The sequence below is a fragment of the Copadichromis virginalis genome, linkage group LG7 (genome assembly GCF_057382275.1).
Source record: "Copadichromis virginalis isolate Kocher_CV1m ecotype Utaka linkage group LG7, C_Virginalis_male_GT1.1, whole genome shotgun sequence".
NCBI classification, from domain to species: Eukaryota; Metazoa; Chordata; class Actinopteri; order Cichliformes; family Cichlidae; genus Copadichromis; species Copadichromis virginalis.
Genome location: NC_140624.1, coordinates 61869085 through 61882017, shown reverse-complemented (window position 1 = coordinate 61882017; position 12933 = coordinate 61869085). Strand labels below are relative to the sequence as shown.

Below are 12933 nucleotides of genomic sequence, written 5' to 3'. Positions count from 1 at the left end.
TAAACCGGTCCGTGGCGCAAAAAAGGTTGAGGACCACTGACTTAATGCATGTTTCCTAATTATATACGTATGAGCCACTAATAGGAGAAAATGAGCACGCAATAAAGTGGACTTGTTAGGGAGAGATTGCCACCAGAGTTAAAACACTCCAACTCAATTTTGATGACAGAAACAGCTAAAAAATGAGCGTTTTGTTGACACTGATGACAAAATCCTGATCAGATACAGACAGACACATGCATACAACACACACTACTGCTCAAAAGTTTGTGGTCAGTTTCAAACATTCTTGTTTTAATTTTAAAATTATATTTGCTATAACATAAAATTAGGCAAAGTTTATCAGAAATGTTTTCACAGATGTGTGTTTAATGAATCATTTATGTTAAATCACCCATGATGCATTAGGAAATGTCTACACACTTATACATGGGCCCATTTTTAGTAGCCATCACTGCTGTGTGGACAGATCACATGGTTATAAACCAGGTGAAAATTGACTTCAAATGTTTGAGCTGTAGTGTAGATTGCAATGATAGTGTATAGTTATCTATTACAGAAGAACATATAGAAGTCTGAGGACAGGGAGACACTGTAAAAAAGTTATGAGCTGTCTTGCTGTGGAGAAAGTGGAGTCTGTCATCCTTGAAAAGCTCCCAAGATAGGCAGCTGGCAGGTTGAATGATGCTCTGCCTCTGTGGTCAAGTACAGACATAGGCCTTAAGCAACCATGAGCCACTGATAAGTGTGACAGATTAGGAAACATGCATACAGTTCATTAGTTAGACTCCTATGAACCACTAATAGGAGAAAATGAGCACGCAATAAAGTGGACTTGTTAGGGAGAGATTGCCATCAGAGTTAAAACACTCCAACTCAATTTTTGATGATAGAAACAGCTAAAAAATGAGCGTTTTGTTGACACTGATGACAAAATCCTGATCAGATACAGACAGACACATGCATACAACACACACTACTGCTCAAAAGTTTGTGGTCAGATTCAAACTGTCGTCTTTTTAATTAATAATTTACATTTACTTTTAACATAATATTACATGAAAATGATCAGAAATGTTTTCACAGATGTGTGTTAAATGAATCATTTATGTTAAATCACCCATGATGCATTAGGAAATGTCTACACACTTATACATGGGCCCATTTTTAGTAACCATCACTCCTGTGTGGACAGATCACATGGTTATAAACCAGGTGAAAATTGACTTCAAACTTTTGAGCTGTAGTGTAGATTGCAATGATAGTGTATAGTTATCTATTACAGAAGAATATATAGAAGTCTGAGGACAGGGAGACACTGTAAAAAAGTTATGAGCTGTCTTGCTGCAGAGAAAGTGGAGTCTGTCATCCTTGAAAAGCTCCCAAGATAGGCAGCTGGCAGGTTGAATGATGCTCTGCCTCTGTGGTCAAGTACAGACATAGGCCTTAAGCAACCATGAGCCACTGATAAGTGTGAGAAATTAGTGCACTTAATGCAGCGGTCCCCAACCCCCGGGCCTCGGAAAGGTGCCGGTCCGCGAGAGTTGAGGCTCAGGTGTGAAATGTATGGTTTTCAGGGTTTTTATCGGTATTCAGAGTTATTTTGTTATCGTTTTTATCGTTAACTCGGTGTCCCTGGGTCTTTTCAAGTGTGTTATGAATAAATCTTCTTTTTTTCGGTACCGGTACTAGTTTTATTTTGTTGTATTTATCCGCGACACCTTAAAGGGCGGTCCGTGAAAATATTTTTGGGCATAAACCGGTCCGTGGCGCAAAAAAGGTTGAGGACTACTTACTTAATGCATGTTTCCTAATTATATACGTATGAGCCACTAATAGGAGAAAATGAGCACGCAATAAAGTGGACTTGTTAGGGAGAGATTGCCACCAGAGTTAAAACACTCCAACTCAATTTTGATGATAGAAACAGCTAAAAAATGAGCGTTTTGTTGAAACTGATGACAAAATCCTGATCAGATACAGACAGACACATGCATACAACACACACTACTGCTCAAAAGTTTGTGGTCAGATTCAAACATTCTTGTCTTAATTTTAAAATTATATTTGCTATAACATAAAATTAGGCAAAGTTTATCAGAAATGTTTTCACAGATGTGTGTTTAATGAATCATTTATGTTAAATCACCCATGATGCATTAGGAAATGTCTACACACTTATACATGGGCCCATTTTTAGTAGCCATCACTGCTGTGTGGACAGATCACATGGTTATAAACCAGGTGAAAATTGACTTCAAACCTTTGAGCTGTAGTATAGCTTGATTGCAATGATAGTGTATAGTTATCTATTACAGAAGAATATATAGAAGTATGAGGACAGGGAGACACTGTAAAAAAGTTATGAGCTGTCTTGCTGCAGAGAAAGTGGAGTCTGTCATCCTTGAAAAGCTCCCAAGATAGGCAGCTGGCAGGTTGAATGATGCTCTGCCTCTGTGGTCAAGTACAGACATAGGCCTTAAGCAACCATGAGCCACTGATAAGTGTGACAGATTAGGAAACATGCATACAGTTCATTAGTTAGACTCCTATGAACCACTAATAGGAGAAAATGAGCACGCAATAAAGTGGACTTGTTAGGGAGAGATTGCCATCAGTGTTAAAACACTCCAACTCAATTTTTGATGACAGAAACAGCTAAAAAATGAGCGTTTTGTTGACACTGATGACAAAATCCTGATCAGATACAGACAGACACATGCATACAGCACACACTACTGCTCAAAGGTTTGTGGTCAGATTCAAACTGTCGTCTTTTTAATTAATAATTTACATTTACTTTTAACATAATATTACATGAAAATGATCAGAAATGTTTTCACAGATGTGTGTTTAATGAATCATTTATGTTAAATCACCCATGATGCATTAGGAAATGTCTACACACATATACATGGGCCCATTTTTAGTAACCATCACTGCTGTGTGGACAGATCACATGGTTATAAACCAGGTGAAAACTGACTTCAAACCTTTGAGCTGTAGTATAGCTTGATTGCAATGATAGTGTATAGTTATCTATTACAGAAGAATATATAGAAGTCTGAGGACAGGGAGACACTGTAAAAAAGTTATGAGCTGTCTTGCTGCAGAGAAAGTGGAGTCTGTCATCCTTGAAAAGCTCCCAAGATAGGCAGCTGGCAGGTTGAATGATGCTCTGCCTCTGTGGTCAAGTACAGACATAGGCCTTAAGCAACCATGAGCCACTGATAAGTGTGAGAAATTAGTGCACTTAATGCAGCGGTCCCCAACCCCCGGGCCTCGGAAAGGTGCCGGTCCGTGAGTCGTTTGGTACCGGGCCGCGAGAGTTGAGGCTCAGGTGTGAAATGTATGGTTTTCAGGGTTTTTATCGGTATTCAGCGTTATGTTGTTATCGTTTTTATCGTTAACTCGGTGTCCCTGGGTCTTTTCAAGTGTGTCATAAATAAATCTTCTTTTTTTCCGGTACCGGTACTAGTTTTATTTTGTTGTATTTATCCGCGACACCTTAAAGGCCGGTCCGTGAAAATATTGTCGGGCATAAACCGGTCCGTGGCGCAAAAAAGGTTGAGGACCGCTGACTTAATGCATGTTTCCTAATTATATACGTATGAGCAACTAATAGGAGAAAATGAGCACGCAATAAAGTGGACTTGTTAGGGAGAGATTGCCATCAGAGTTAAAACACTCCAACTCAATTTTGATGACAGAAACAGCTAAAAAATGAGCGTTTTGTTGACACTGATGACAAAATCCTGATCAGATACAGACAGACACATGCATACAACACACACTACTGCTCAAAAGTTTGTGGTCAGTTTCAAACAGTTGTCTTTTAATTAATAATTTACATTTACTTTTAACATAATATTACATGAAAATGATCATAAATGTTTTCACAGATGTGTGTTTAATGAATCATTTATGTTAAATCACCCATGATGCATTAGGAAATGTCTACACACTTATACATGGGCCCATTTTTAGTAACCATCACTGCTGTGTGGACAGATCACATGGTTATAAACAGGTGAAAATTGACTTCAAACGTTTGAGCTGTAGTGTAGATTGCAATGATAGCGTATAGTTATCTATTACAGAAGAATATATAGAAGTCTGAGGACAGGGAGACACTGTAAAAAAGTTATGAGCTGTCTTGCTGCAGAGAAAGTGGAGTCTGTCATCCTTGAAAAGCTCCCAAGATAGGCAGCTGGCAGGTTGAATGATGCTCTGCCTCTGTGGTCAAGTACAGACATAGGCCTTAAGCAACCATGAGCCACTGATAAGCGTGACACTACTGCTCAAAGGTTTGTGGTCAGATTGAAACAGTCGTCTTTTAATTAATAATTTACATTTACTTTAACATAATATTACATGAAATTTATCAGTAATGTTTACACAGATGTGTGTTTAATGAATCATTTATGTTAAATCACCCATGATGCATTAGGAAATATCTACACACTTATACATGGGCCCATTTGTAGTAACGATCACTGCTGTATGGACTGATCACATGGTTATATACCTGCAACACATCTGACAAGTGCAAACAGAAAATGGAATGATCCATCACAAACTTCAACAATTTGCTCTTTTTAATCCACACAATGATTTTGGTTTGTGCTGATATCTTTGGAAAAAGATTTCGTGACTGACAAGTTGGGATCTAACATCACAAACTGACATCTGGTGACACGATGTACCAAATAAAAATGGGCCTCAGTAGATGTCATGGTTCCCTTGCTCTCTTTTGCTGGCCTGCTTCTTTCTCTCTCCTCTTTCGGTGTATGCCTGTGTTGTTGTCCGTGTGCTTGTCTTTTTTAGGGGATGCTCCTCCATCTTCCCGTCCCTCAGTCACTTGTGAACAATCAGCTGATTACTCGCCTGTTCCTCGCGAGGTCTTCATGCTGGCTTCTAAACAACCAGATCATTGCAGTACCAAGGTAACGTATTATGCCACAGTCATGTCACATTTTCCATCAGTTCTTGCCTTTGAATTGAATAGAATAGAATAGAATAGAATTCAACTTTATTGTCATTGCACATGCACAGGTACAGGGCAACGAAATGCAGTTTGCATCCATCCAGAAGTGCTTTAGTGATATAGATATATTACAATATATATTAGCAATAATATAGATATGTGAGTATATTACAGAAATGGGTCTATTATGGTATGTTATAATGTACACGGTATGAAGTATGTTGTGAATATTCTATAACTATAAGTATGTACAGGCTGTAGTGAGTACAAGCTATGTACAGGATATGAACAGGATATAAATATGAAAAACTATACAGAATATGAAATAAATAACTTTACAGAATCTGGGATATACAGCTATACAGAAATGGGAACTATGCAAGTTGTAAACAGTTGTAGGATTAAAAATTATCGAATGTACAGAATGATTATTTACACAGAGCTATACAGTAGTGCAGTTAAGATAAGTGAGGGTGTAGATAGTTTCTACAGAGGCTATATAAAGTGCTAGTGGTTGTGAGTGGTGGTTCAGTCCATGTTATTATTGTGTTTGAGGGTACAGTTGTCCATTGTGGGTGTGTGTATGTTCAGTCCATGAGTTTAACGTGGGTCAGATGTCAGGAGGCAGAGTTCAGGAGTCTGACAGCTGTGGGGAAGAAGCTGTTCCGGTACCTGGTGGTCTTAGTCCGGAGGCTCCTGTGGCGCCTCCCAGAGGGCAGGAGGGTGAAGAGTCCATGTGATGGGTGACTGGGGTCTTTGATGATTTTCCCAGCCCTTTTCAGACACCGCTTCCTGTAGATGTCTTTTATGGCAGGAAGTGGTGCTCCGGCGATGCGCTGGGCAGTTTTCACGACCCTCTGCAACGCCTTCCGGTCCGAGGCAGAGCAGTTCCCGTACCAGACTGTTATACAGTTGGTCAGGATGCTCTCGATGGTGCAGCGATAGAAGTTCACCAGGATGTCTGAGGACAGGTGGTTCTTCCTCAGAGTCCTCAAGAAGAAGAGGCGCTGGTGAGCCTTCTTGACCAGCTTGGAGCAGTTGGTCGTCCAGGTGAGATCCTCGGAGATGTGGACTCCCAGGAACTTGAAGCTGCTCACACGCTCCACAGCCGTCCCCTTAATGTGGATGGGTGGATGTGGGTCAGCATTCCTCCTGTAGTCCACGATGAGCTCCTTGGTCTTCTCGGTGTTAAGCAGCAGGTTGTTTCTGTCGCACCACTCAGCCAGACGATCCACCTCCTCCCTGTAGGCGGCCTCATCGTTGTCGCTGATGAGGCCAATCACCGTGGTGTCATCTGCAAACTTAATGATGGTGTTGGAACCATCAGCAGGTCTGCAGTCGTGGGTGAAGAGGGAGTAGAGGAAAGGGCTCATCACACAGCCTTGTGGTACACCGGTGTTCATTGTGATGGTAGATGAGCAGCGGTTATCCAGCCGGACATGTTGGGGGCGGTTGGTCAGGAAGTCCAGTAACCATTTGCAGATGAGGGAACTGATACCCAGGTCTGTCAGTTTCCTGATGAGTTGTGAGGGGTGGATTGTATTGAATGCTGAACTGAAGTCTATAAACAGCATTCTGGCGTAGGTGTTGTTGTTGTCCAGGTGTGAGAGGACAGAGTGCATTGCGATGGAGACTGCATCCTCTGTGCTCCTGTTCCGGCGGTATGCGAATTGGTGGGGGTCCAGGGTGGGGGGGAGACAGGATTTGAAGTGTGCTAGGACCAGTCGCTCTAAGCACTTAGTGATGATGGGGGTGAGTGCTACTGGGCGGTAATCATTGAGGCAAGATGGGTTGCTCACTCTTTGTTTCTGTGCAGACGTTTCAGTGTTACGGATCTCCATGACCTTCTGTGACAGTGTCTGAGTGTGCCTCCAGACAACCTTCCCTACCTCTGCCCCGTCTCCTGGAGCCCACAGTGTTTATCCTGTATTGATAACTATCTGCAAATATACCTGTAAGACTTTACCACAGTGTCTCATCATCATTCTGTTGTTTTCATAACAGTACACTGTAGAAATAATGGACTGTCTAATAGGTATTGAGGTCATAGTGAATGTAGTTTATTAGTGTGTGTCGTAGTATGATTTTGTTGTTTATAGGATTTAAGATTAGAAAATAGAAAATAGTCCTGGGATGGGAACAAAGAACTGGGGTGCAGGGAAGTGGGGCAATTAACCCCAAACACAGGACAGTAGCAAGATTTACTGAGGGTGAGGGGCAGACAATTGCCAATGTACATTACCTTAAAAGGAGATGGGGGTCAGGGTGTCAGCACCCCAGGCCACTTTACCAGTGTTTTTCCATTGTGGGGGATTTACTGTAGAAATTGGAGACCAGAGACTATAACTGTAGCTGTTGTGTGAAACTCTTCAGATCAGCCTTTAGAGTAGGACTGCACAGGATGCAGTGTGCTGATCTCCAGATGCATCTGTAAGGAAAATGGGTAATAAAAGGATTGTGTGAAATTTGGAAACATCTCTGCGTGATCTCTACCGAGACAAAAAGAATTGGAGAGACCGACGTCTCAACAACACTAAGTAGATATTCCACTAAATCTCATTTGTGATTTATGATAAATGTTACCGTTAATTATTTATATTTCTTTACGCTTCTGATTAATTTAGTAAAACTTCTAAACGATTTTTACTGTTGTCAGAAAATAAGACATTTTTAATTCTCTACAGACTTTTGAGCTGTAGTATAGATTGCAATAATAGTGTATGGTTATTGTTTATAGCAGATGAAATAGCAGTATCAGGACAGATACGAGAGAAACGCTCTCGTATTTTAACATTAAACTCATAACTTTCCTTTTTGATGGTTTGCATTTGGCCTCTCAGGGCCACTGCAGTACAGTCATCCCCCCCATTTTTTTTTTAACTTAACCCAACAACATAGTTGGTTAAATTATACCAAAAAAAAAAAATCATATGTGCCCATAAAAGAGGTCAAAATAACAGAACTCTACTCAAAGTTAACAACAACCAATACTGATACCTCAAACAAACTGACCTCACTAAAGAAGACAACGGGGGAAACTTAAATAGTGGCTGATCAGCCCACAAAAATCACAAAAAGGGGTAAAGCACACAAAAACCTAACTGAGACCAAAACCAGTTATTTATTATCCTGTAAATTAAACCTTATATTTAAAGAAAGACCAATGTGGATGCAGTGTTGTGTGTAAGCCTCTACACTGATATTACCACTGTGTGGCTGTAACTGCAGCCATCACATCGCCTGACCACGTTAAGGTGGTAATCTCTCAGGGGGAAAACAGAAAAACAAAACAACAAAAAATAAAATAAAATAATGCTCATCAGATTCTAACAATTCAAAACATGACATTTACCTTAACTGGATGACCTATATAATAAATATATTCTAACCCAACAGCCAATATTAACAAAACCAAAAAGGGTAAGCCAAGTTATTTAAAAAAAGACAATTCACAAAGTCTTGAAAAATAGAAATAAAGAATAAAAATCCTCAATCCACTCTATAACAACAGTCTCCTGCTTCCCTGCAGATCAACACGTTCTCACTCCTAACTCGTCATATGTGCGACGCCCATACAGCATGTATCACTTCTCAGTTATTTATTGCACTTCTTGCTCGTCAGTGAGGCACTTTTAGTGCTTTATCTATTTTTGTGTGGGGACTTGTTATAAATCAGTCTTCAACCTTTAATCTCTCTCTGAAAATGACTGGGATTAAATGCAGTGTAATAAACTTTCCTGAACGTGTGTCTTGTCATGATCTCCAGTGCTGCCATTTCATAGGATCTCCTGTCCAGGGCTTCTCAGACGTTGGTTGTTTTTATAACTCCTCTCACCTTCTGCTCTTGTGTCTGCTGTGATAAGCCTTTTATACTCACCCATTTTATTTCCATTTCTGTTTCTCACTATTTTTCTTAACAACATTAAACCAGAATCAAGGTATGACTCAAGTATGTGAGGAAATTCTACACTAATTGGTACCTGCGGTCTTTCTTCTGTTGCATACCACACCCCAAAGAATGGACACACATAATGCAGACACATTTTCAGTGACCCAAATAACATTCAAACACGCTCCGTATCATAACCTCCTTTTTGTTTGTGTTTATTTTAAGCAGTTGATTTAACATAAGGATTAAAATAGAAAGAACAATCCTTGAAATAACACATGTGTGTGAAATACATAATAAAAAACATAAAATAAATAAAATAAATAACTATGTCAAACCTCCTGAGATCCAGCCTCACAATCACTTGTTCTATGATGACTAAAGGAAGTTTATTTACTTCATAGACCCAGTGACGCCCATTCAGTTTCATTATCCAGGAAATAACAGCTGATGCTCACTTCTGTTTAAGACACAGTCCAATCTTAGGTTCCTCATCCTGAGTGGAACAATGGGTCTATAGAATAGAATAGAATAGAATAGAATAGAATAGAATAGAATAGAATAGAATGCCTTTATTGTCACTATACAGTTGTACAGAGCATCTCATACTCAGTGTAAACATGCTGGGGGGGGGGGGGGGGGGTACAGTTCTGCAGCGCTATGTACATATGAACAGTATTAACATGAGGAAAAACATATATATATATAAAATGTACAATATACAAGACGTAAGTAATATGTAATAAATAGTGTTATGTATATACAGTTGAGTATTGCACATGGAATTGGTATAAATAGTGTTATGTATATACAGTGTGAGTACAGCTGCCTTTTTCAGATCATCTCTACATTATATGAGTTGATGATTCTAGCATTACAGATAATGTCTTAATTATTCCAGACTGAGCTGTGGTGAGATCTTTTATTTTCTTTCTTGTGTTTCAGTGACAGCCTTAGCCATCACAGCCGGGCAGGTAACAAACCTATTTGCTTATTTATTTATTTTTGTCTCTAAAACTCATAAATACATATCAATACATGTATTCATTGTGAAGCATCCTGATGATCAGTAACCAAGTGTTTCTTCCTGAAACAATTACATGTAACTGTGCTGCAGTGAGGATAATACGATGTAGTATTAGGGCAAAGTTAAGAAAGGTATTATCGATCATTTTGAGAATAAAGTCAAAATGTGGAGATTACAGCTGTCTCAAGGCAAGCTGCCATGGTTGCTACTGTATATCATCTGAGTTGGTGAAACCGTACTTCAGAATTGGTTTTAGCAAGAAGGAAACATGAGCTAAAATAACCAGAACACAACTTTAAAATGCTTTTCACCAGGAGTTTTAGCTCATGAGCTAAAACTCCCTGGTTTTAGCTCATAAACGCAGTGTGGTGATAAGTATTAGGTTGTACCAAAAAAGGGCTGGTAATAATAATAATGGATTGCATTTATATAGCGCTTTTCAAGACCCTCAAAGCGCTTTACAATTCCACTATTCATTCACTCTCACATTCACACACTAGTGGAGGCAAGCTACAGTTGTAGCCACAGCTGCCCTGAGGCAGGCCGACAGAAGCGAGGCTGCCATATCACGCCATCGGGCCCTCTGGCCTCTACTAGTAGGCGGTAGGTGAAGTGTCTTGCCCAAGGACACAACGACCAAGACTGTCCGAGCCGTGGCTTGAACCGGCAACCTTCCAATTACAAGACAAACTGCCAACTCTTGAGCCACGATCTAATGGACAGATGCAAGGTTATCGATGGTTACATCCTCGTGCAATAAAGAGGTTGAATGTTGTATCACACAATGGCTGATCAATTTGTTTCACTAACTCATCTAAATAAGGAATTTTGTAGCAGAAACAGTAATTATAGCAGTTTGTTGTGGAACAGTAATGTCCATATCAACAACTTTTTTCTTGTGGCTCTAATACTCCATCGTAGCGTAGAGCCTCCCCGTCTTCTCTGTAGCTCAGTTACTTGATCTAAATCCTTGATCAGCTGTGTGCTGAGCTATGGCCCAGTTAGATGTTAATGTGTGTTCTTATGTTGTGTTATAGTGACAGCTGTGTGTACTGCTGCAGGAGCAAGTAAGCAGTTTATTTATCTTTAACTAATTTGAATCAAAGCCCGATCCATGTCTGATACATGTCTTGTCTTCCTGCAGTAGGTGCTGTAGTCACTGCTCCTGCTCTTCTGGGAGCTGCAGGTTTCAACTCAGCTGGAATAGCTGCAGGCTCCTGCGCTGCAGGCATGATGTCGTCTGCTGCAGCTTCTAATGGAGGAGAAGTGACAGCCGGAGGTGTGGTGGCTGTTTTGCAGTCAGCAGGTAAATATATAATTAGATGTTTTATTAGGATTTTAACTTACAACAACATGCAAAAAGAAGAAGTTCATGGCTTTGGGCCTTGGATTCCAGGCCGGAGTTGTGTCCTCAGCCTGTAGTCTGACTTGGACGAAGAAAACTAAATCTTGTGGACCCCATTGCAGTGTGAGTGTGGTAGTTTCTTACTGGTCAATAGTAGACCTTACTACGTTCTTGTACGGGAGTCATTTTGAACCGTACGTAACATTTGACGTTTGTCGACAGGATTTTTATTCAGCATACAAAACCACCTGCCTTAGACTGATCAATATGGCTGATGAACTATCTGAAACCGTTAATATGGTGTGTGTGAATATCAAATAAAGTCTTATGAATCAAATTATGTCAGTCCTTCGTGACATGTATCACTTGTTTTTTTTTGGAGTGTTTTTTTTCTGTTTTTTAATTTTGTTATCCACATGAAAAATTCCAAAACTGCAGATTTTAGACACTTTAGACCTAAAATGTATATTCATTAGGGGAAAAAAACATTCATTTGTGATAGTAAACGTAAAACAACCTGAAAGACTCCATGTGACAGTCAGAACATTGAGCTTAACAAGTAAGGTCCAGTTATTTGTTTTAACAAACATTTCAAGCACATCCTCTAGTCTATTTGTAGGATTGTTGGCTGTCCACTCAAGAAGTTCAGAATACAAAAAGCAGAATAAGAGATTTTTGACTACCCGACTTCTGTCTGTATTAAGAGTGGCCTTTGGTGTCTTATTTCAGTTGCTGCACATGTCAATTGATTTTGTAACACCAAGACTTTAATATTTGAGACTGCTATTAAGCAGGTCAAAAATGAAATTTCATGCTCATCTGAGGCTACATATATACAAACCCGATTTACTTCACACCACATCATTTTTCATATGTAGGAAAAGGTAAGTTCATCAGATGAAACTTAAAGGATCTTTGGCTCACGTCTTCATCTGGATCAGCGGTCCCCAACCCCCGGTCCGTGAGTCCTTTGGTACCGGGCCACGAGAGTTGAGGCTCAGGTGTGAAATGTCAAGTCAATGAAAGTAGAAAAATGTTTTAATATATATTAATTTTATAGTATTTTGTAAACGTAAACAGGGGTGGCCATTTTTGGCCACGAACAAGCTGAGAGGGAGTTTTTTTGTTTTTCTGTTACTGCACACAAAAAAACAAAGATACATAAAACTCATTGATACTTTTAATTATTGCTATGCATCTAACCTCCATCATGGTTAGAAAATAATTCAGTTTGCATGTTTTATTTGGAAAAAAATTGGGGTTTTGTGATTTTTTCCATTTATGAGTTCCTAGGATTATGTGATCTAACTGGTATTTAAAGGGTTAGAATTCTGAATTTGAATGAAATTTTGATTTTCATGAACAGCACTGATGCTAATCTAAAAAATCAAGTAAAAAAAAGTGGAAATTTTTCTTAATATATATGAATTTTATAGCATTTTGTAGTTGTAAACAAGGGGTGGCCATTTTTGGCCACGAACAAGCTGAGAGGGAGTTTTCATGTTTTTGCTCTCTCTGCACAAAAATAACAATGCATTATAATCAATGTTGATGTGAATCAATTACATGACCCATACTCTACTATTAATAATACAAGAAATTTCAGTAGCAACTCAATTATATAAAATTGCAAGATTTGAGGTTGTCTTCCAGCTAGTCGCAGTGGACAAACAAACTGGTGTTTA

General features: G+C 39.4%; 1 protein-coding gene across 4 annotated transcripts; it reads left to right on the top strand.

Moving 5' to 3' along the window:
- The first annotated feature begins 4222 nt into the window (after positions 1–4222).
- Positions 4223–11570, top strand: LOC146706448 (uncharacterized). Of its 4 annotated transcripts, none has more exons than XR_014921561.1 (4): positions 4223–4946; positions 6804–6941; positions 9822–9850; positions 10941–11570. XR_014921561.1 is itself a non-coding variant. In XM_085464603.1 (4 exons), the coding sequence occupies exons 1-4, from the start codon at positions 4831–4833 to the stop codon at positions 11323–11325; spliced, it is 453 nt and encodes a 150-aa protein (XP_085320729.1). In that variant the 5' UTR covers positions 4223–4830; the 3' UTR covers positions 11326–11570. The 4 variants fall into 4 exon arrangements, 1 of the variants encoding a protein (XP_085320729.1); XR_014921560.1 differs by having other exon boundaries at positions 9822–10970; positions 11048–11570; XM_085464603.1 differs by lacking the exon at positions 6804–6941 and having other exon boundaries at positions 10941–10970; positions 11048–11570.
- Positions 11571–12933: the final 1363 nt, after the last annotated feature.